Raw genomic sequence first — 25,361 nt, forward strand, 5'->3', positions numbered from 1 at the left:
GTGAGGAAAGGTGCAGTGGAAGATGGGAGAGAGAGAGAGAGGAAGAGAGAGAAGAAAGGGTGTGAGAAAGTGAGAGTGAAGTGTTACTTTAAACCCTCATTACGTTTCAATTTACAGTGTGTGAATGGGCTCATAGATTGTGTGTGTGCGTGTGTGTGTGTGTGTGTGTGTGTGTGTGTGTGTCTGTTTGAAGCCTGTGTCTGACTCCAGCAGTGATTCTGGTGATGCTCAGTCACATGTGAGGTTTCAGATCAGACTGGAGTGAACAGCTGTGAATCGTCGCCTGTTCTATCATCACCTAATGTGATAAATAAAAACAGTACCCAACCATATTCAGTCCCAGCAACAGACAAGAGAGGTCCTCCAACTTCAACACCCACCTAGGTCTCTTGGATATGACCCACAGGAGCATATCAGCGGCAGACGTATCATCCCCATGGTAACAGTGAAGCAGGCTGTGGGAGCGGAGCAGTGGGAGATGTACCAGGCCTTTGTCGATATACTAACAATAATAAACAAAGTTGTGGGACAGTCCACAGTTAGGTTTAGGAAAAGAATGTGGTTTGTGTTAACCTAATGTTTAGATGTTACACAATGTCAGGCTACTTAAAAAGTCATATTCAGCCAACTACTCAAGGCAGCAGTGGAGGTTCCACATGTTTTCTTTACAAATGTATTTAAATAGTAGCGCTCAGCCTATTCTACAAACTTCCCATAAGAGTATAACAGTGTAGCACAACACTACCTGTATGGCCGATCAACAAAATCAACACCTTTCGGGCACAGTCCTGAAAAAAATGGAACATTACAGGGGTGGGATCTATTTTAGGTTTTTTACCTGGATTCTCAGAGGTTGTGTTGTCAAAGTGAAGTCCATAGCAATAACTGACTTACAGTATACTGTTACAGTTGAATTGCATTGGATTTGCTGATGTTGTTGCATTTTTCCAGACTTGTTTTTGTTTCATGCCTGGATGTATTGCTTAAATTAATCACACTCAACCAGACAGCCTCTCTACAAAGCTGCTTTCTGAATAATCGACCGAAAACATAAAGGATGAGGTCGACTAAATATGCCAACAACCAACATGGACCTTTAATCTGAGCACTGAGGTTAAATATGAACCAGCTGAAAAAACTAACACTGCCAACATATGCATTTGTCTTCTCTGTAACAGCTGACGTTATGATCAAAGAGAGCAGAAAAGTTGGCCTGTTTTCAACCAGAAGGCACTGCACATCAGTTTAATGTCAGGAAGACACTGGACTGTAACGGCTAACATCAGACAAACGTTCAGTTTTGTTCTGAAAAATTGTGTCAACAGCGTTTGTGGCCATTTTTTCTGTTTGTAGGAAAACTATAGTCTCTTGTCCTTTTTGGCATCAGTGGAAACGAGACATCTGCTGTGTTTAAAGCACTTTTTCAACTGAGATTATACAGGAGAGTTGACTCCTGGTGTTCTCCATCTTAAAATGAGCAGGACAGTGTTTGCAATCCAAAACGTATTTGCTGTTGCAGTTTAGTTGTACAAAAACATGATTTGTAGGAGACAGCTCTGCCCTGCACAGAAAAAAACGACATGTGTATGTGACAAGTTGGGAGTGAGTGTTGTCACTTGTAACTGCAGTCACATGATCAGCTCTCAGCCAGTCAGTGCTCATCAAGGTTTCACCTCTTTACTCATGTTGCCTTTTTTTCAAAATAAGAGCACATAACATTAACAAATCAATCTTCTATATGTGTTCAAGGAACTAACTTATCTGGATGAGAAAAAAATGAATCATTTTAGCCTAATAACAGTGGCACCACACACTCTTCAATGCTGTCACACTTCTGTCATTTACACCATACACCCTTTAACTACATCTCACTCCTGTTGGCTCTGTCTGCCCCCGAGGACTCTGTCAAACCTTGTTTACTCCTGTTGCACTGTTTCATTTACATCACCCTGATTAGCTCCATCATTCTGTGTGTTTCACAGTTATATGAGCACGCTAACTGTGGCTCCGTCACACTTCTTTCATCTCTTTAACACTGTGCTGACACACTGTGGCTGGAGTTCATGGTGGTTGTAGCTGACTGTAAACAGATCCATCTGTGTAAACCTGCTGTAATTCACCAACAGACTGATGAGCAGCACCTGCAGTCTCAGTGACACCACATGACATCCATGAACCAGTTTTCTGCAGAAGCAGATTATCTAATTACTCTACCCACACCTCTCTCTCTCTCTCTCTCTCCCCCTCTCTCTCTCTGCCTTTTTATTCTTCTTCTTTCCTGTTGTGGTTGTTAACTGCAGTTGTAACAAGCTGATGCTGCCACACAACACAAAGTGGTTATTTCTGGAGAGTGTGAGTCAGCAAGTGACTGATCAGTTCTTCTGCCGTGTGACATTCACTCCTGTGTTTTTACATAAATGTGTGTGTGTGATATGTGGGTCACAGTTAAACAGGAAAACCCTTCAGGCTTCCTCTGCCCACACACAGGCCTGTCCTCTATTTTAGTCTGTTCTCTATCCAAGTTTGTTTCATGTTTTAGACAAAGGTGTGGTCAAGAAGACTTGTTCTGTCTCCTCCCTCATATTTTTGTGCATCTTGGCTGTGGCTGTGTGGTTTTACTGCTTTGCTTTACTGAAATTTGCCTGTTAAACACAACAAAATGGGCGGTACAACAATCAACCATTATACCTACAATTGGTAGTATGCTGCTAATTAGTACAACAATAAACTGTGAAGAGATCACCAAAAGAATATTTTTATTTCCTGTTAAAAGAAATGTGTCATTAAAGGAAAAAGACATCATCAGTCAGTGTCTTTTCAGTTTTCATGAACAGCTTTTGTTCATACAGAGATTTTTGGTTAATATGGACGTTAATGAAAAATGTGTTTTGTAATCTGGAACTTTTTTTTTTATAGCTTAGATATCATAAAATAAATTATGGATAGATCATACAAAAGGTTAAACAAAAATGGAATTGATATTATACACAAATAATAAATTACCCTTTAAAATAAAAAAGCAAAGAACTGGAAAACAGTGTGATAATGTGTTAATAGCTCTATACTGTATGTGTAAATGTAGGTTTGTAAAAAACAACAAAACTCAAACTCCAAATTTTAAGCTTCTGAAAAGTGTTACAAACCTTCCTTATATTTAAAAACATCGTCTTTTTATTTATTTAACATATTATTTTAGATACATTTTAAATTGATTTATTTGAAATGAAAAAGCTGCTTTGACCATTTTCAGTGGCCATTGCTGTTGCTTGTATAATATGGGTTTTGAAACAAATGTCATATCATAATCCTACAGCAGAGGTCCTGACAGAAAGCCAGCTAATGATGTCTAGCGTCAGCATTACTATTTGCTGTATTGCTTCAGTCCAAATTATTACATTATACATAATTGAGGGAAGGCAGATAAGAAAAAGTGGTACAGGCCTTAAAGTTTCACTATATGCAGATGACCTTAACCTTCTTAATCACACTTCTTTCACTTTTAATCATACTGAGTATCACTGACGTTTTCATTTCTGGCTTTTAAATGAATTTGAAACTGTCAAAATTATGACCTTTGAATTCCACAATGACTAGTTTAGACCTGATTTCAGAAATCCTTGCGGTGTTCTTCCATAGATGAAACTGTCACCAAATGTAGTGACAATTTCACTTCATTTACCCCAGAAATGGATCTAAGGGAAAAGATACTAAGTCAGACACAAATCCCATGAATTCTTCTGATTTGACTTTTGTGAGAATTTGACAGAATAGCAACCTCTTGGAGGTAATGGGGGATTAGTTGAATATGCATTAATTTCTAAAGTCCTGTAGGGTCTGAACTGTTTCTCTCTGTTTCCTCTGAAGCCTCCTCTTGACATTTTTATCTGGCTGCCACATCTCTGCTCTGCAGACAACAGACCTTGTGATCTCTTTATCTACCTTCTGTTTTTATCTCTGTGTGTCTCCTATCTGGTTTCCTTTTCTCTGCGTCTCTTTCTATCAGTCTGTTTCAGGTTCATCTCAGTCTGCTTGTGCTTTTTTATCATTTCTGGTTTTTCTCTCTGTCATCTCAGTTTCTCTGCTTATTCTTCTATCCTCTCTGTTATCTGTCTTTTTAAAATTATCTTTCTTAAGTTTTGTTCGTCTCTTCTTTTGTTTGCTATTTTTCTTTGTTCATTTATTTCTTTGTCTTCCTCATCTATTTTCTAGTTTTGTGTTATTATTTTTGTCATTGTCTGTTCATTTTTTTCTCACTATGTCATTTTCTCTCTCTCTCACACACACACACACACACACACACACACAAATCTCCATTAACCTGTAGTTCGCTACCTCACTGCACCAAAGTCATCAATAGTCTTGATCAATAATAGCATTGATCAGACTTGCTCATCTCTGGTCATCTCGCTGCTGTAATCAAACCCTGCCTCCCTTTAAATGATCACAGCACAAACAAAGTAAATAACACACACACACACACACACACACACACACACACACACACACACACACACACACACACACACCACCTAAAGCTGCTGACCACAGCCTTGCTTCACCCAAATTATCAATACTTTCCAATCAATATTGGAATTGATCAGGGTTTAGTAGAATTAGACCCTGTGGTTCAAAAAGAGAGAGCAGGAGGCAGAAACCACCTCCCCACCCCACCCCTGTCGTCTTTCTGTCAGTCACTTAGAATTCATTTGGAAGAAAAACAAATGGCGGAGACGTGACAGAGCCCCAGTGCAGCCAGTGCGTGCCATAGTATATGACATGAAACAGACCTCACAGGCTTAATACCAGTGACTCTTTGCTGCTGTACTTTTCTGTTGTGACATCTCACACAAGTCTGAAAGAACACATTAAATTCTAATTAAAAGCACTGTTTTCACCTGTATGTAACAAGTGATGCTTTATGTGTGTAACTATGACATGAATTGTATTTTTACACTTCACTGTGATGGCTGATGAAGGGCTGATACCCCATGCGTTACAACAGAGCTACAGGAAGTTACCAGCCCAGCGAGACATAGTTCCAGTTCAGAACTCTTTATAAAGGTCTTTCAGATTAAACAAACATAAAGTATAGATAGAACTTTAAATTGGTGTAAAAACAGATTGATTTGATTTCATCTTCCATCTTCCATCCTCCCCCTGCTGAGAAAAGTGATGTATCTACAACATTAACGTAGCTGTCAACTCCTAACAGTGGTCAGACAGAATGAAAGAGAAGAACCAGAGGTGTGTTGGAGAACACCATCTGACACAGCGTGTCCAGTATGCGTCACTGAGTTCATTACAGCAGGATCACTGGACCTGATTTCACTGAGCGGTGCAAAATATTCCTATAGCTGCAGCAGGTAGAGACAGTTTGACAGTTTGCAAATCTGTACTTTGGTTTTTCTCCCTAAACAATTTAGAAACATACAGTTTATTACCATTAGCAAACACAGTGCTGAAGGCAGCTCAAGCATAGACTAGACTGGATATGCATTCAAAAAACACACAGCAAGACACTCATAGGAGTGCCTCTTATCTTCTTAACCCTAGAACACTAACGTCGGGTGATTTTCACCCACACGATTCTTGTCATGTGATTTTCATTGTGTTGCTGCTGTCTGAGTTGCATGGGTCCTTGGGTAGCTTCAGGCTGCTCATTGATGTCATTAATGGTATGTTTGCTTCCCTCCTCCCATCTATGGTTTTTTCAAGAGGCATGCGTTCAGGTGATTTTCACCCAACGTTAGTGATGGTGTTACTAATTTTAACGTTAGTGTTCTAGGGTTAACAAGCATGAAGAGAAAGAGTTGATGTGTGTGTGTGTGTGTGTGTGTGTGTGTGTGTGTGTGTGTGTGTGTGTGTATTGTGTACCTGAGGCAGTGTAATCAGTCTTAGTGAGTTTGAATCCCTGCAGTTTCCTCTCAAGGTCACAATATGAACTCTGCCTGCTTTGCTGACTGTTTTTCCTCATCTCTGCTCTGGCTGACTGCTTTACTGACTGCTGCAATCTCTGTTGTATCGCCTAGTTTACCCTCTGTGAGCCTGACTCTCAGGGTTGGGTGGTATGAACACCTATTCTATTTTTCTGCACTGCTCAGGGGGATATATCTCACATCTCTTGTTTTATGAGCAATGCTGCAAGACTCAATTACATGATTTTAGTATCTTTTTCTTTAGTTCTTTAGTCAATAAAAACATGTTACTGTGTGATTGTTTTGTTTTTCTGAGTTGATTTTCAAGAATATGTATATAAAATATATATATAAATATGTATGTGTGTGTGTGTGTGTGTGTGTGTGTGTGTGTGTATACTGTATATACACACACCCACACATACATATTTATATATTTTTGGGCTGTCAGTGTTATCACCGAGCATAACACATTTTACATACACCGTCACTGCTGCTGCTACTATTTTGACCCTTTGATGTACCCTTATTTGTTGTCAAGCTGCCACAGACACTTCGTACAAAGATTTTACATGGCAGGTCATGTCTATGGGAGAAAAAGGGGGCGGTTCCGGTCTGCATAAAGGGGCGTGTCTGGAGAGTGTTTAAATCCAACGCCTGAATCGTCATTGGTGTAGATCAAATGAGTTGGAAAATAAAAATATAACTTACCCAGAGCTCATCTACGGAGAAATAAATGATCCGATATCTTCATAACTACACGTCAGACATGCTAACGTTAGCTTCTTGTTCAGACAGACTGACGGTTATGTGTTGTCAAGCAAGAGAAAACTGTTCTGAAATGCAAAATAATAGCAATTTAATAATGTGATGACACATCCAATTAATCGTGATGAAGAAAACATTTATCATTTGACAGCCCTATAGATATATGTATGTATGTATAAATGTGTATATATATATATATATATATATATATATATATATATATATATATATATATATATATATAATGATATTATGAGTGATGAGTTTTCTTACATCTCTGTCTGCTGTGTTGGATTCCTGACTGTTTTTTCTGTGTATTTCAGCGGTGGTCAGTGCTATCCCGGTGCCAGCTCTGGACTCCTCTCAGTATCCTGGTATTCTGCCTTCACCTTCCTGCAGCTTCACACACAACAAGTTCAGCCTGAGACCGATGCCTTTCCCCAGCCTGACCGTGGACAGAGGATACACACCTGGTACTCCAATACTACTGATATTATCTATATATAAATATACATAAATATACAACTTGTACTCAAACATTGAGTACAAGTTGTCACATAATTGTATTAAGCCACGGCCTGAAATTTGCTTCCGTCACAGACGACACACTCCACTGCACATCCAGAAAACTCTCCTGAGCATGTGTGTGTGTGTGAGACGTGAGCCTGACATCTTTGCTAGTTCTAATTCTTAAAGACTTTTCTTTTGTAACGTTACATTACATTTCCGATAGCACTTAATCAAACTATAGGCACCACTGGAAACAATGGGAATCCAACAAGTAACTACTGCTACTGATAGACTGTTATTACTATGAATATGGGTGTTATTAACACATAATATCATTATCACAAACTATTGTTATGACATAATAATACAGCCTTAACCTTACAACAGGGATTACACTGCAGCAGTGTAATCCCTGCAGCAGTGTAATCTTGCCAGCTCTTTTTCCACTGCTCCCCTCCTCCACACACACACACACACACACATCCCCCCTGTTGTATTTAAGCCATTTTGCAGCATAGCTAAGTGCTAAGTGACGTGGTGGGAAGCAGTAATTCAGTAATTGGCTAATTCCTGGTCAGCTTGTATCAATGATTTAACAACTGCAGCGAGACGAGGAGAAGCTTCAGTCATTGAGTTAGCCAACACACTGGGAAGGCTGATCACTGCTGGCAAAACACACACAAGCTGACGGAGGGGTGGGGTGGAGCAGCTAATGATAGAGTGAGGCAGATGTAATGAGAGAGAGATACAGAGGCTGTTAATGAGGGAGATAACATAAACTTTACAAGCAATGAGACACAACAGTGAGCTTCTCTGACTGCAAACTAAAAGGATTGTAAGAAGTCCATTGCAACACCCAGCCAGAGAGCGTCAGCAAAGTGATTAGAGACAGCTGTGGCTCAGCAGGTAGAGTGGGTTGTCCACTAATCACAGAGACTCCTCCTCCTCCTTTAAGTGTCCTTAAGCAGGACCCCAGGACCCTGATTCCCAGAGTGTGACTGTGTGTGTGTGTGTGTGTGTGTGTGTGTGTGTGTGTGTGTGTGTGTACTCGTACTTGCTACATAGAAAAGACCAAAAAAAGAGTGAAGACATTTTGGGAAAGTGAGGACATTTGGTCCTCACTTTTTGAGACACCTTCAAATCACATTTTGGGGGTTAAGACTTGGTTTTAGAGTTATGGTTAGAATTAGGTTTAGGTTAAGGTTTGGGTCAGGGTTAGGGTTAGGCACTCAGTTGTGATGGTTAAGGGGCTAGGGAATGCATTATGTCAATGAGTGTCCTCACAAAGATGGAAGTACATGTGTGTGTGTGTGTATGTGTGTGTGTGTGACACTGTGTGTATGTGTGTGAATGGGTGAATGAGTGCTTTGGATGAAAGCCCTGTAAATGCAGTCCATTAACTGTTTATTAGCTGATTACATAGCTCTGGTTGAAGTCTTCGCCATAGCAACAGCTGATTCACATCTCTTCAGATTTAATGCAACACATATTCTAGATTTTATATCTGCAGTCAGTGAAACACGCCACCAGCGCCCTCATGCATGTGCTAGTATTCTAGCACATGCATGAGGGTGCTAAACAAGGGCCAAACACTAAAATAGAATCAAGAGCTTGAAAGACACATTAGAAAACCTGTGATTTAGTATGATGCACTGGCACAATGTGTGATGCTTGCACAGATTTGCTGCAGTATGGTTGAATGATCCAGGAGGCTCCTGTGTTGTGATGCTTAGGAACATTTAAAAAGTTGTGATGTGAAAGCACAACTGGATATTTCTACAGCCTGATGTCAGGAGTTTGTGTTCTTCTGCAGACAGAGCAAATAAAAACATAATTGAATAAATCACTTCACCATTCAGCTTCAGCGACTCTAACCAGTGGATTTGTTGTCGCTCAATGCGTACATTAAAATGCACTAACTGTTGTGTTTCTGTTTGTCAGCATAGTAAGAGAACAAATAACAGAGGTGTTATTTAATTGTGTTATTGCAGCCTTCCATCACAAGTGGTGGAGATGAGTTTGTGATGCAGAGGAGATGGGTAGGCAGTGCAAATAGAAGAGGATGAATGGAAGTGATACCAGAGCTTATGAAAAACGAGGAGGACACATCCTCCCTTCCTCTGTCATCTCCTCTGTGCTCACTGCTCACTGTTGTTTTATTTCTTTAAGTTTTGTTTTCTTCTGGTTCTTCTTCTTTAGTTCTGGCATCACCCTTGTTGTCTGGAAACTATCATGAAATGATCCAAACTGTCTGATGTCTGGATCACAGTAGCATCACTGTGATGTACAGGAAGTGGAGGATTAGAGTCGGGAAGGTGCGCTCGTCAAGTTCTATGCTAATCAGAGGGGTAACTGGTGAACCGTACCATGTTAGTTCTGATCTTGTGATTTCCTTCCACAGCAAATTAGCAGTAATCCTCTGTGGTGAAATTTTTTCTTTCCCCTCTGGGTGGAAGTGAGTTGAGGATATTGTCACACGTCAGCCTGAAAATGGAACTGAACTGCCATTTTGTTTCACTACATTTATTCAGCTTGATGTTGTGTTATTGTTAGGCAGTTGTATTGTTAGCAGGGATGGTATTTTATTGTGTTATGCCCTAATCACTCTTCAATATCATTCTCATTTTCTCCAGCCTGAGCGACCGTAGAAGTCGTTTGTCTCTAACCTCTGATGCAACCCACAGGAGCAGTTCCTGAAATAATTGTAATAACAATAACGCTCCTATGGTGACAAGTGTATCAGACCTTTGTCGTCATGGTTACAATAATAATCACACTGGTGGCATAGAGGACCTATGTTGCCATAGGGACAAACAACCTGCGTGGTTGCTCAGGTTGGAGGACCTGTTGGAGATTGCTCTCCCTTTTCTTTTACACCTCCCATCATCTCTCTCCACCCCCTGTTCCCTCAGTCTTCAAGTGTCTCTCACATTTCTTCTTCAGCTTTCCTCCTTTTTTCCTCTTGCCTCAGCTGGTTAATGAACACCCAGCGACTCAACATGAAATGAGTGGCTGTCCTCACTCACCCATGTTCTCTCTGATCAGACTGGCTGTAGCTACATGGGGTTTTCATGTCACATCAGAGACATTTTCTGCACGCAGTCTATCTTTTCTTCAGCAGGAAGCTCCTCCTCCTCCTCTTCTTCTTCTTTATCCTCTTTCTCTCATGTATCTCTGCAAAGGTGAAATCCCTGAATCTGAAGAAATTCAGCGGAAACAAAAACGTCACACTCAACAAATCTGCAAAGTTCTGTTCTGAGTTTCTTCACACATGTATGAAAGATCAGTGTTTTGAATTATGTTATGAAATGATACAGTTGAGTTTTAATAAGTTTTAAGGATCCATCAAACCTTCAGTGTGTAAATGGCAAAATATGACTGTTTTCGAATTGATTTTGGAAGGAAAACTCACAGCTTCTCACAGCTTCCCCACTATAGAAGCACTGAGTGCTTCTATAGTGCGGTTTAAACCAGTGGTGTAGTCTGAGTGACACGCAGGTATATGCCGTATACCCATTCAGAACACACTAGCCAATCCACAGTATACACACTGAAACAAAGTACACTACACCACTGGTTTAAACACATTATGAAGGACCACAGGTGCGCGGGCACACAGCTGAAGGTCTGTGCAGATCTATATATACACACACATTTACACTAACACTCCTGACAGAAACATATTTTCAGTGCTGCTGTCCTCATGTAGCAGCAGCAGGCCTTTGGACAACAGTGGCACATTTCTGCATGTGTTCCTGCCGACATCAAAGCAGAAACCGTCTGAAAAAAGGCTGAAGCTCTTTAAGATTTTCCTTCAGAATATCCACACGTTTGAAGTTTGTTTTCTTCTGTGTAAAGTAGTTTTTCTGTCTTTTCTATAAATGAATGTTCACTTTCTACAAATGACTCTGTGATTAATTGGATGTTTCGTCTTTTATCCTTCTTTCTCTCCATCTATCATCTCTTTTCATCCTCCCACCAATTCTTTCCACCTCCTCCCCTCTGTCCTAACTTCCTTCATCTCCTCCTCCCTCCTCTTCAGCAGTGCCCTCAGACACCTCCACCAATCCTCTCCTCCAGCAGCAGCCTCCACCACAGCAGGCCCCTCCCCTTCTTCCTGGCTCCTCTGCTCCACCTGTGGAGCATGTTCCTGGAGTTGGCCCAGTCCCAGGTGCCCCTGCTGCTGCTGCAGTCGCCGCTGAGGAGGCCCAGGCAGGGAGCGGCAGGACCATCCCAACAGCCTGCGTACGGCCCACCCACCCGCTACGAAGCTTCACCAACCCACTGCTCCCACCGCCCATGGGCACTATCGACCCCAAGGTGTACACCTCCATGATGCCACAGTCCAGTGAGTACAGCTGTTTGTTCCTCTTCTTATGCCTCCACGCCGGCGACAGCCAGAGCTGAGGGTATATTGTTTTCGGGTTGTCCGCGTCCCATTCTTGTGGACGCGATATCTCAGTTAACACCTTGTGGGAACTTCTTCAAATTTGGCACAAACGTTCACTTGGACTGAAGGATGAACTGATTAGATTTTGGTGGTCAAAGGTCAAAGGTCACTGTGACCTCAGAAAACACATTTTTTTGGCGTAAACCAAGAATTCATACACTAATTGTGATACAAATTTCTAAGAGGGTTAAAATCATGACGTGATGACATTTTATAACCAAATGGTCAAAGGTCAAGTTCACTGGGACTTCATAATGCAAAAACACCCCTGGCCTTTATTCAACGCTGTAACTCAGGAACATAAGAAGGGGGGATTGTGACCACATTTCCTGAAAGTTGACTGGTTAATGTAGGGATACAACAGCGAGGCAGTGATTCTAGTTTTTAATTTGTAGGTGAACTAAAAACTAATATTGTTTCTTTAGATGTTTGTTTTATTCCATGCAAGTACAAGAAAGTGAGGGGATGTGGTCAATATCAAAACATTATGCCCCAGTGACATGATGACACATAAGTGACATTAACTTAACATAACCTGTTGTATCGTGACAAAACATGAGGATATGACGAAAATTGCATGACATGACATCACATGATGTTGTTTGAGGTGATGTGATTTGACATCATGTGACATAATGTATAACATGACAGTGCGATGTGTTGTTACATATTGTGACGTGACGTGACACATCACATAACACACACAACATCACATTACGTAACAGGACTAAAGCAGTCAGCATCATGTCTGAGAGTGAGGCTCAGAGCGCGGGTGTGTTTAGCATCAGGTCCTCTAGCCTCCATCAGATCGTGCTGCCAGAGAACTGCTGCATTCACTGCAGTCACATGTTGACCATGTTGGCCACCCTTGTCTAAAGTGTTTAATTATGTATATTACTGATGTATAGTGTGTTGTCTTAATAAATATGTTGAGACACAGTTAACTTGAGTCATGACACACTAATGTATAGATTTGATTTGATTTGATTTGATTTGATTTGATTATTTATACACATAAAACATTACAGATAGAGTGTATTTGTATGTATAGTTTTTCTATGACGTGGATGTGCAGGTGAGGTAAACAATCCACCCAGGGTTAAACCAAATGAAACCTCACCACAACGTAGAAAAAAAATTAGATCATACAAAATGAAAAAAAAAGATGACTACATGGAATCAACAGAACTGACATAGAGTTTGGTTTAATAATTCATGAAGTATTATGTCAGTGCAGTAAGTGATGTACCTTTATTGTACACAGACTGAAGCGGAGAACATGTTCCCCGTCCTGGACCTGGACCTGAACCTGAGAGTTTCTGGAAATTTGTATTTTTTGTTTATTCATCATTAAACACTAAGAGCTGGGTCTGACTCATTTAGGTGACATGAGAAAATTAGTGAGGTTTGTCTCACATGACAACAACAAAATCTTGAAAAATCTCCTGTTTGGTTTCAGTGTCTGCAGCAGCTTCTGAAGCTCCGGTCTGTCATTGATTGTTTTGTTGGTTGGTGACTCTTTGGCTCTTTGTGTAAGCTGGATTCTCTCCACTTAGCGACTGCACTTTGTGTAGTATTTTATTCAGGAAAGCAAAATGCATTAGCCTCAGGCTGCTACACAGTGTGTGTTTGTCTATACAGCATGTGTGTGTGTGTGTGTGTGTGTGTGTGTGTGTGTGTGTGTGTGTGTGTGTGTGAGTGTGTGTGAGAGTGAGAGTGAGAGAAAGAGAAAGTGTGTGCGTGTGTGTGTGTGTGTGTGTGTGTGTGTGTGTTTATGATGTACTGTAACTGGCCTTGACATTAGCCAGAGGGTTGGACTGAACTCTCCTGTTCTCTCTCTCTCTCTCTCTCTCTCTCTCTCTCTCTTCCTCTCTCTCTCTCGCTCTCTCTCTCCATGTTACCTGTCTGTTTCTTCATAGGACCACCTCTCGCTCTCTCTCTCTCTCTCCATTATATTTGACAAATACAGTGCCCTGGAAAAGGCTCTAGTAAGACACTCCACCTATCTGGACTGAAATATCTTCTCAAATATCAGCTGGATTGCCTTGAAATTTGGTACAGTGCATGGTGTCTAAACCTGCATCAAGTCAAAATATCAAACTTTTCAATACTCCAGTTATGATCAAATAACTAAGCCTTGATTCCACAGCCCATATCCCCACGTTGATCAGTTACTAGGCGGTAGCTCTCCTTTAAGAATGGTGACATCACCTTCTCCTACACAGCTAGTGAGCTACACCCATTAAAAACATTGTCAGAAAACTGGCCACAAAAATGGCAACAAGAAGGGAGATTCTCATCATCGCTCTCTGTGTGACGAGCTTGTTCATAATCTACATTCACATAGTGTATAGGTTTTCAGCAGTCAGGACAACACCCAATCAGATGTTTGCATTGGCTACACATTCAAAGCTTGGTAATTTGGTTACTATTAGATAGCACATGGCTGGAGAATAAGTATCTATCAAGTAGAATACTTCTACTCTGCTCCTTTAACTTGACCCCAACATCTGGATAACGGTGTCTCTTGTTGATTGTTGCTCATCCAAAATGGTTCCTCAGCAACCACTTAAAATCCCAAGAACACGCTTGTTTTGGTGGAGAGCAGATACAGAAACAAGCTCAAAAAACAGATTCTCTCACAGCGCAAACTTTGTACCTGTACACTGTTAACCTGCAGACTGAGAAGAGGTCAGATCTGTAGTTCTCTGCTCACTCATTGGTTTGTCATCCAGGTACTTCATATAACACACCATTAAGTGTGTTAGTAAGGAGATGTTCTCTCTTCTTTACTTTCTTTTTTTTCCCTTCCTCTCTTACTGTCAGTCGTTTTTATATCTTTCTTTCTGGTTCTCCGCTCCCTGTGTGGCTCATCCTGTCGCTCTCCCTCTGATCACCTGCAGCAGCGTGAACAGAAAACAAAACACTCGCCTACAGTACATATGATCTCTGGACCGTGTGTGTGTGTGTCTGTGTGTGTGTGTGTATTTGTTGTGTGTAATGCTTTCTGTAGGTGTGTATCACCTCGGTGTGTGTCTGTGTGTGTGTGTGTGTGTGTGTAGGTATATATAGTTCCATTATGGCTGTGTTTACACGCCCAGGTGGCCTCAGATTAACATTGATTTTCAGCTCCTGGAAACCTTTCGCTCAGAAATAGAGAGCCTGCGGCAACAATTGGCTCAATTCCCAGAGACCCCCCGCTTAGTCTGTGACCCCCCCCCCCCCCCCCCCCCCCCCCCCCCCCCCACAGCACCTCCTCCTCTACACCCCTTCTCTCCAACACAGACCCTCAGAGCTCCTCCATCTCTCTATCAAGGAGGGAAAAACAGACTTGTGAGCAATGGCGTTTGATGTTCATTGTTTGTCTTGTGTGTGTGTGTTTATCCGGGCCTGAATGACTCCCCCTGTGAAAAGAATGAGATGTTCTCATGGTTTAATTGGATTGTTGTGGCAAGAGAAAGTGAGGGCTGGAGAGAGTGAGAGAGACCTGGGCAGAGGAAAGGTTGATACTCAGTTTGTAAGATGGATAGAAAACTGCACATAAAAGAGGTTTACATGACATGAGTTGTCACTCTGATGTCCCCAGGGTAGGAATTTCACAGCAGCCACGACGACCATGCAGTCGTAGCCACTCCCTCTGACTGTGATGCCCCACGACCACCATGGCCTTTGTGGCCAAGCTAGTGTCAAAATGTCAAGGTTGATTTAAAAGCATCACTGCACCTTGGATTGGTTGTGCGCATACTCTATACTGCTAACTTCTGCTAACTGAGCCTTTGTCAATAGGACACGGTCACACCCATGAAAATGACAGAAACAATAGGCATGCCGCTACAAGTCAAGTGGGCAGTAAATTATAATATGAATGCAAACAGGTATCAGATCTTTTATGGGACAGAAAGCTGTTCTGAGATCAGATGTATCAGTACAAATCTATCTTTAGTTTTAACTGGTCAAACACTGCTGGCCTTGCTTGTCTTGACGGCACTGCATATTTGAACTGTACAATATAATTTATGTGAGTTTGACACTTGATTGTTTTTACATTCATCTGCTGAAAGTTTTTTCTGACATGAAACATATTTACATATCTATAGAGTCTGGTAAATTGATACATGATAACACAATGATTTTTTTTTTCTTATCAAAAAGTCAAGTTATTTATTTGTAGCCATCAAATCACTCAGGGCCTTTGTGCCCTGAATTTTTTTGTGTGCCCCTAAAATGACAAAGCTCCTGGCCTGGGTGTAACTGATCCTCCAGGTTCTGTTCCTTAAGTTTCTGAATCATGTTTTTTTTGTCAAAATAATAAGGAGACATTTTTATTGCAAGACTTTCACTGTCACTGTAATTCAATCATTTTTTTACAATACTGACAACTGGAAAATAAAACATGGTGAATGTTTTTGCTTCTTTTTAATCAAGTCAAAGCAAAAATACTGAAAAAATCAACACCGATGGAGCAGGATGTGTTTGACGCTTTAAAGGATTTGACCAAAACAACAAAGTGTGCTGTGTGAATGTAGAATCTGTACACCGCTGATATTTGGCACAGCAGAGAAGATGATACATCGTCCCCCAGAGGGGACTGTAGACACAGAGCCTACGGGTGGATGCTGGGGTGGGGGTGGGACAGCTTTCAGGTCAGGTGTGTGGCAGCAAGCACAGTAGCACTGACAGCTTCAAGTACCACCATGATCACAAGGGTGTGTTTTTGTGTTGTGTGTGTGGATATATGTTGCAACACAAAGAGTAAGTCATGTGAGTCATGTTGATGGTAACAACTATTTCTTTAGGCCACCATGAAATACAATAACAATAATAATCTTTATATACAAGCGCTTTTCTTAACCCAGGTTACAAAGTTCTACCAGCAGATCATATAAATAAACTGCCTCCCAAAAGGCAAGAGGCTGAAAATGTGCGGATCATACAAAAAAGTCAGACAGAGACTAAATGAATGAAATGAAAACTAATGACAGTGTTGCCAGCAAAAGCAGCAGCAGACAATAAAATCAGGAAAAGTAATCTGATAAAAGTATATCCAACTAGAGATTTAAAAGAGGTCACTGATTGTGTTGACCTGATTTCTCCAGCCTTCAGGCGTCTGACTGAGAATGCTCTGTCACCTCTAGTTTTCAGCAGCACCTCTAACGTTTTGTTCGTGACTAAGAGGTCAGATATAAAGCATGGACAGAGGCCATGAAGAGACTTAAAAGTCAACAGTAAGATCCTAAAATAAATTCTATGACACACTGGGAGCCAGTGCAGGGAGGCTAATACAGGTGTGATGTGGTCACTTCTCCTGGATCTTGTTAAAAGTTCAGCTCAGTCTGAAGCTGATTAATAATTTTTTGAGTTGGGAAGGGGGAGAGACTGTTAGAGTAGTTGAGACGTGAAGAGATGAAGGCGTGGAAACTGGTCTCTGTGTCTTTGAATGATAAAATGTATTGTGGAAATATTTCTAGGACGATGAAAGCAAGAGTGCAGTGCTCTTTCCTTCATTAGCAGTTCTATCTTTGTTAGCCACAAGGGAGTGTCCCTCCTTTCGTGATCAAACAGGGTTAGGGTTAGGCTCCTGATCTGTCTTGCTATGCTTTAAAATTAGCTGATTAGCTTTTTCCCACTGAAGCACAGCCAGTTTGTGGGTGTACATAATGTTCCTCCTCACAGTTCATCTTCTGCTTTGCCCGTGGCAAAGGTTTCTTTTAAGCTGTGCGGTGACACACAGCCTAAGCTAAGAGGAGGAGAGTGAGAGTAAGGTAAAAAGTTTGACTTTTTAAATCAAAAATGTTAATATGCAACATGAAAATTCTGATGAAAGAGCAGATCACATCAATGACAGTTAATCTAAATTATCAGATGGTAAAACTAGATTATCAGGTACTACATCAGGATTATGACATTTATTTTTATTACTCCCAACTTTTCTTTTTTTTTCCATATGTTTTCCAATAAAAGGAAAGTGCTCCAAACCATGGAATAAAAATCATTCATGGCATCTGTTTAACTTAACAAGATTAGTTGGAAGATCCTTTTCATCTGAGAACATCCTTAACTTGCCCACTCTGCTGCTCCCTCACTAGTCAGGTAGACAGGTGCACAGGCAGGCAGACATCAGACAGACAGCTAGACAGACACAAAATAAGGAGGGAGCTCAGGCTGAAGAAGCAGCAACACACTGCTGTGGGAAGCAGACAAGATGCCAGCTGTGTCCCTCTAGAGACACAACATTTCCTCAAAGACTCTTTTCATCTTTATCTGTATTTACCTCAAACTGTCTAAAGATCAATAGCCCCACCCCCTTCATCCTCCGCTGTGAGTCTCTCTATCTTTGCCTTTGACCCATAAACAGACAGACACTGATGTGACCCCTGGTGGGTGTTTCACACCTCCACTCCAGCTTGTTTGGTAAATATTTACCTTTCTGAGCAGTCAAGCTGCCAGACCCCCCCCCCCCCCCCCCCCCAGTTCAGTTTGGATTCAGCCTGACAGCAGTGTGCTGAGAAGCCATACAATGTCACAGCTAGTGGTAGCAACACAGGCAGTGAGGACCATGAAGACCCAAGAGAGAAACACAGGCAGGTCAGTGCAGAGAAGGAACTTTGATAGAAAGAATGGAGAGGACCAGGCTTACAGACAGACAGATGGTAGGCAGGCTGGTACAGACAGCAGGTAGCAGGTATATCAGAATCAGAATCAGAATCAGTTTTATTGCCAAGTATGTTTTCACATACAAGGATTTTTTTCTGGTGATTGGTGCAATTGAGGATCAGGGGGATCAGCGACATTGGGGCTCTCTAGCCTTGTTGATAAGGCTAATAGCGGATGGGAAGAAGCTATTTTTGTGGCGAGAGGTTTTGGTCCTGAAGGACCGCAGCCTCCTGCCAGAGGGGAGTGTCACAAAGAGTTTGTGTCCAGGGTGGGAGGAGTCAGCTACAATCTTCCTTGCACGCCTCAGAGTCCTTGAGGCGTACAGGTCCTGGAGGGATGGAAGATTGCAGCCAATCACCTTCTCCGCAGAGTGGATGATACGCTGCAGTCTGTTATTGTCTCTCTCCGTGGCAGCAGCGTACCAGATGGTGATGGAGGAGGTGAGGATGGACTCAATGATGGAGGTGTAGAAGTTCACCATCATAGTCCTTGGCAGGTTGAACTTCTTCAACTGCCTCAGGAAATACATCCTCTGCTGAGCTTTTTTGATGAGGGAGCTGATGTTCAGTTCCCATTTGAGATCCTCTGTGATTGTGGTTCCCAAGAAGCGGAAATGCTCCACAGTAGCCACGGGGGAGTTGCACAGGGTGATGGGGGTGGGTGGGGCTGGGCTCTTCCAGAAGTATCATTTCCACTGTCTTCAGAGCGTTTAGCTCTAGGTTCTTCTGCCTGCACCAGGTCACCAGACGGTCAGTCTCCCACCTGTAGGCAGACTCATCAGAGATGAGTCCAATGAGAGTGGTGTCGTCTGCAAACTTCAGGAGCTTGACAGACTGATAGCTAGAGGTGCAGGTGTTAGTGTACAGGGAGAAGAGCAGAGGAGAAAGAACGCAGCCTTGCGGGGATCCAGTGCTGATGGTCTGGGAGTCAGACACATGCTTTCCTAGCTTCACGTGCTGCCTCCTGTCAGACAGGAAGTCGGTGATCCACCTGCAGGTGGAGTCAGGCACGCTCAGCTGGGAGAGCTTGTCCTGCAGCAGAGCCGGGATGATGGTGTTGAAGGCAGAGCTGAAGTCCACAAACAGGATCCTGGCATAGGTCCCTGAGGAGTCCAGGTGCTGGAGGATGAAGTGGAGAGCCATGTTGACGGCGTCATCTATAGACCTGTTGGCTCTGTAGGCGAACTGCAGGGGGTCCAGGAGTGGGTCAGTGATGGATTTGAGGTGGGACAGGACAAGGCGCTCAAATGATTTCATGACCACAGAGGTCAGGGCAATGGGTCTGTAGTCATTTAGACCTGTGGGCCTTGGTTTTTTGGGGACAGGGATGATGGTGGAGGATTTGAAGCAGGCTGGCACGTGGCAGGTCTCCAGTGAGGTGTTGAAGATGTCCGTGAACACCAGAGACAGCTGATCAGCACAGTGCTTCAGGGATGATGGAGAGACAAAGTCAGGACCGGCTGCTTTGCGGGGGTTCTGCTTCTTAAAAAGCCTGTTGACATCTCTCTCCAGGATAGAGAGAGAGACGTTCCTTTGGTAGGGGAGGAGGAGGGGGGTTCTGATGTGGCTCTGATGTGGAGGTTAGTGTCAGGCTTGTCCCATTGTCTTTCAAAGTGGCAGTAGAACTCATTCAGATCATTGGCCAGACGGAAGTTGTTAATGGAGTGGGGGGGTTTAGGTTTGTAGTTTGTGATCTTTCTGAGCCCTTTCCAGACAGAAGCAGAGTCGTTGGCTGAGAACTGGAGCTGAAGTTTCTCAGAGTACAGTCGTTTAGCTTCTCTCACCGCCTTGCTAAACCTGTACTTGGACTCTTTAAACCTGTCCCTGTCCCCACTCCTGAAAGCTTCCTCCTTTTGCCTCCTGAGCTGACTGAGCTTAGCTGTGAACCAGGGTTTGTCATTGTTATAACTCACCCTGGTGCGTGATGGGATACGGCAGTCCTCACAGAAGCTGATGTATGACGTCACAGCCTCTGTGAACTCATCCAGACTGTTGGAAGCAGTCCTGAACACTTCCCAGTTAGTGCAGTCCAAACATGCCTGCAGATCCTCTATGGCTTCACTGCTCCACTGCTTCGATGTCCTCACAACAGGTTTACACAGTTTTAGTTTCTGCCTGTATGTGGGAATCAGGTGGACCATGACATGGTCAGAGTGGCCCAGTGCAGCCCAGGGGACGGCGTGATAAGCACCACTGATTGTGGTGTAACAGTGGTCCAGAGTGTTCCCCTCTCTGGTCGGGCATAGTGAAACACATGGAGACATAAGCAGACAATCTGACAACAGACTGATAAAGGGCTGGCATAGATACCTGGGAGCAGATCAGGGACATGAGGAACAGGTGTGTAAGTAGGCAGGGATGCTCAGGTGACAGGTAAGCAGGTGGATGTGGCGGTCAGGTGACAGGGATAGGATAGACTCTGACGAGTCTGGAAGGTAGGAGGAGACAGAGGGCAGAATAAACAAGGCTGAAACAGGAGTCCTAACAGAAGGGATGGCAGGTCCAGACGAAGGAATGAGAGAGAGAACTGTGACATACAAACTCATTTGTTTCTGCTTCATTTTGGGATAATGCTGGCAGAGATTTCTAAACCACAGTCACAGAATACAGACATTCAGAACTACACAAGTTCAGTATTACTGAGAAACTAAAGTACAGGGACTGAAGGATACAGGCCTGTTCCCACACTCACAGACCCACTAAGTCTGTGACGCTAAGGACTGTCCCTCTGTCAAATCATCAAGTGCATGTTCTCTCGCAGACATTTTCAGTCTTTCATGCTTTCACACTTTCTGTAAGTCCACATTTCTGCAGACTTTTCCCAAGGGAATTACCCACAATTCAGAGCATTGTGACATTAAACATACTGTTGACAGGGGAAGTCTGAAAGAGGCAAGCAACAAGCATGGAAGGAGCAACCAACCTTCACGTTACAAGAAAAAAGGAAGTTTACAAGTATTAACACAAGGCCCGCTGGTGATTTATAGCCAGAAATGTGTGTAGTTGTTTGTCCTATGCAAGACATTCAAATCAGGCAGTCCTGCCCAAAGTGCCACGGCCGTAAAACATACAATAAAAACCCAAAACAACAATAGTACTAAACATGTTTTGTTGTCGTCAGGTTGATATGTTGCAGTGTGATATGTCACAAAGTACTGTCCCATCCCTATTTATACCATTTTGAGCCATTGCAGCCTCTCACACTAAATCGCTTATCAGGTGGCGACAATTTATGTCAGTTTAAATGTATTTAAATCAAAGACCCCATTTATACATGCTATGAGAATGTGATCTGATTTAAAGGGGGTGCAGCTCACTTTGTGATCAAATCTCAACCAGGCGTAAATGACATTTTTTTACAGTTTGGTTACACTTTTAAGAAAGAAATCCACCTAACGAGTTAGAAGGTCACCCTGCTCTGCCTCTTCTAAAAGCTACAAATGAGCCAAGTTTAAAACTCAGCCAAGTTAGTCAGCTGAATAGTGTGTGAGCTATTGTAGCTGACATGCTAACTAGTAATGTACTTGGTAGCTGGGAACATGTTAGCAATAGCTAGCCACAGTAGCCATCAGGTTAAGCTTACTACCTGCCAGTTAGCATGTTAGCTGGTTCGGTTTACACTGATCACAATAATTCCACTAAACTGAACATATTTCTGTTGTTAATGCTGGTGTGACCGGGGCCTTAACGTGAAAACTTAAACTATAATTAGAATGCTATGTGAGCATGTTAGCAATAATGTCTAGAGTGTAGACATTCTCCCTCTGTGACATAATTTAACCAAGGAAATAAGGAACTGTACATGTTTACATCAACTAAAAATATCTTATCTCTTGAGGTGTCACCAGAAGAAATATCATGTCTTTTTCATACATACCAGTAATCACAGCACATTACATTCACATAATCATTCCAGTATACAGGTAAAGCACAGCAGACGAACACATTTTTCTATGAGGAGGAGGAGATGTTGGAATGGAATTATTGGGAGTTTGTTTTTGTTGTTCTCAGCTGGGATCCTAAGGTTCTTTTTTCATGCTGTTTACAGGAAAGCAGAGAGTATGATTCAACAGTTGGAAAGAAATCTTTATTCTCTGCATGAGACAATGAAGCAAATTTTCCACACAGTGTTTGAAGATAAAAACAGAAATCTAATTAAAAAGAAGCTTCGTTTCCACTGGGTTTGAAAAAGGACTCTTTTTTAAAGTATCTAGGAAACTATTCCTCTTTATCAAAGAGAGATTTTCCAGTGGATTGACTTGGGGGAAAGGAAGTTCACACAGTTTATACCCTGTGTAATTCAATTTTTGAATCATTTGGAAGTCAGCCGGTCCTTTTCAACTGCAGGGATGTTTCCAGGAAGCCTGAAACCATTTCAGAGACAGGACTTTCCAACTTTGCAGTCATATCATTATGTCTTTGTGTTGTTGTAGCCTGGTGCTCAGACTGAACTGGCATTTCATTTCATTTTCACAATTCTTCAGTCTGACATTGTGTTCATACTTGCTCTTTTCTGTTGAGGAAAGGTTGTTATGTTGTAACCATGGGCATAGATTTATGTATAGGCAGTAGGGACATGCCCCTGCCATGTTTTACCCATCTCAAACAATCTTTTAACTCCCCATTGTGTTACCTCTAAGATCTATGCAGCAACTATGGGTTGCCAGATTTGTGTTTTCATCAAAATACTAGTCATACTGATAAAGAGTGAAAGATTTGGATATGGGGGAGAGTCAACTACAATCTGGCAACCCTCAGCTTCAAACTGCATTACCCATTGTTGGCCGGAGGCAGCCGGGCTGTAGCAACAGTAGAGTTGGTGATGAGCGAAGGTGAATCTGAAAGGGTTTGTAAGTATTTGTATTTTAAAGGTTTCAAATGTCACAGAATTTAAAACACATTCACAGAACAACAACATTGACGTCAGTTGTTATTATATTTAAATTTCAGTAGTTACGTGTTCACTAATTTGTGAGGTGAAAATGCCTTCAAAGCCCTTTCCCTTAGTGAAGCAAGAGTAGAGATCTTATTGCATGAATGGTACTTCTTCAAATTTAGACTTTAGACTGCAAGCAGAGGTGGCTATCCTCATAATGAGAGCATCAGTTGATTGTTCAGATGGTTGGAGGACATACAACAAAGACCTCTTGTCAGGGCTAGACCATGACAAAAAAAAACTAGGAAGGATTTTTCTTTTTCTATGCCGTGAAGACTGTTGATGTTAAAAGGCCGTTTAAATTTGAGTGTTTCTTGTTCTCTGGTGTAATCCACTGCTATCAAAACTGTTCCAGGTGTTTTGTTTCTCAGGGAGGAGAATGGATGTTATTGATCAGGAAGTTAAAGAATGTAGTGCAGGGAGAGAAGCAGGGGAGTGTGGGCAGAAGAAGCCTCAGGATGTGTTCAGACATGCGGAGGCTGTACAGGGAATCAGCTGGGAGGAAAAAAATCTAGACATCCCTCTTTTGTCTCCTATGTCTCCTCTTCCATGTTGTTTTTCTTTCACTTTCCTTCTTGCTTTGTAGAAGAAGAAGCATCCTTAGATTTGACATCCTGAATGGTATCTGTTTTGTGGGAACAAATCACTTGAATTTATGTATTGATTTATTTTCCTGCTGTTTTCGATGTTTGTTCTCTTTAGTGTCTGGACACTTTGTCCCCTTGTTGGTTAGCTGTCCATCATTCATGTTTTTTTTACTAGTTAACTGAAAGGATGAAAAGATTGATGGACCTTCTGGCAAATGTTTGAAAAGACTGGTGATCTGTGAAATGACTTGATGAGAAAATGAATGATGAATGAATGTAAATGAATAACGTGAATTGGAAGATAGATAGTTGAATGGATGGATGGATGGATGGATGGATGGATGGATGGATGGATGGATGGATGGATGGATGGATGGATGGGCAGACAGAAGACTGTGATCAGACCTCAGATCTGTTTCCTGTTCAATGGTTCACTAAGTTCAATTTCAATTCAATTCAATTTTATTTGTATAGCGCCAAATCATAATATACATTATCTCAAGGCACTTTACAGGGTAAGGTCAAGACCTTACTTTGTTAAAGAGAAAAACCCAACAGTTCCCACAAAGAGCAAGCACTTGGCGACAGGGGGGAGGAAAAACTCCCTTTTAACAGGAAGAAACCTCCAACAGAACCGGGCTCAGGGTGGGCAGCCGTCTGCCTCGACCGGTTGGGTTTAGGAGAAGATAAAAAGAGGGGGTGGGGGGAGGAGAGAGAGAGAGAGACCAGGAATAGCTGTGTAGGTAATGGTGTTATCAATAATAATGACAGGTAACAGTGGTTAATAGTAAAGATGAGTAGTGGTGGATCTGGATCATGCTGCTCCCGAGGCAGAGATACCTGCAGAATGAGGACAGAGAGAGAGAGAGAGAGGAGAAGCACAAACTACGGGAGAGAAAAAAAATACAAAGTTAATGGCATGAAGTCATCGAGAGAGAGAGAGGGAGAGAGACAGAAATAGAGAGAGAGCGCCCAGTGAATCATGGGAATCCCCCAGCAGTCTAGCTCTATAGCAGCATAACTAAGGGATGGGTCAGGACATACCCGAGCCAGCCCTAACTATAAGCTTTACTAAACAGGACAGTTTTAAGCCTGGTCTTAAAGGTAGAGAGGGTGTCTGCCTCCCGAACCCACACTGGGAGCTGGTTCCACAGGAGAGGAGCCTGATAGCTGAAGGCTCTGCCCCCCATTCTACTCTTACAAACTCTGGGAACCACAAGTTGACCTGCATTTAGAGAGCGAATTGTCCTATAGGGAAAATAGGGAACTATAAGCTGTTGCATGTGAACTTGTCATTTAGACCAATCAATAGCAGCTGTGTTATCAGAGCCATCTGTTCCTGTCAGTGCTCGTATGGACGTCAATATTAAAGAGCAGTTCTCTGGAAACAAGTGTTTCTATAACAAGCTGAGAGATTGTTAATGGAAAGTGACCACAGAGTGACCTGATGATCCTAGAATAAGTTGTCCCAGTTTATGGGTGGATGACGGCTCAGTTGGAGCTGTTGGTGGCCCCAGGCAAACACATTTGAAATCACCATTC

The 25,361-nt window shown here is 42.3% G+C and overlaps 1 protein-coding gene across 5 annotated transcripts in view; it reads left to right on the forward strand.

Annotated features, from left to right (window-relative positions):
- Positions 1 to 25,361, forward strand: part of dcc (DCC netrin 1 receptor) — a 273,002-nt gene that overhangs the window by 229,347 nt on the left and 18,294 nt on the right. For 4 of the 5 annotated variants that reach the window (XM_071465819.1, XM_071465822.1, XM_071465821.1 and 1 more), the window contains 2 exons: positions 7,007 to 7,156; positions 11,236 to 11,541. In XM_071465819.1, coding sequence (XP_071321920.1) covers positions 7,007 to 7,156; positions 11,236 to 11,541 — 456 coding nt within the window. The remainder of the gene's footprint in view (positions 1 to 7,006; positions 7,157 to 11,235; positions 11,542 to 25,361) is intronic. The other variant, XM_071465820.1, reaches the window with a different exon arrangement.

The sequence above is a fragment of the Trachinotus anak genome, unplaced genomic scaffold, assembly GCF_046630095.1.
Source record: "Trachinotus anak isolate AG129_WGS33_773 ecotype Australia unplaced genomic scaffold, CSIRO_AGI_Tana_v1 ptg000028l, whole genome shotgun sequence".
NCBI classification, from domain to species: Eukaryota; Metazoa; Chordata; class Actinopteri; order Carangiformes; family Carangidae; genus Trachinotus; species Trachinotus anak.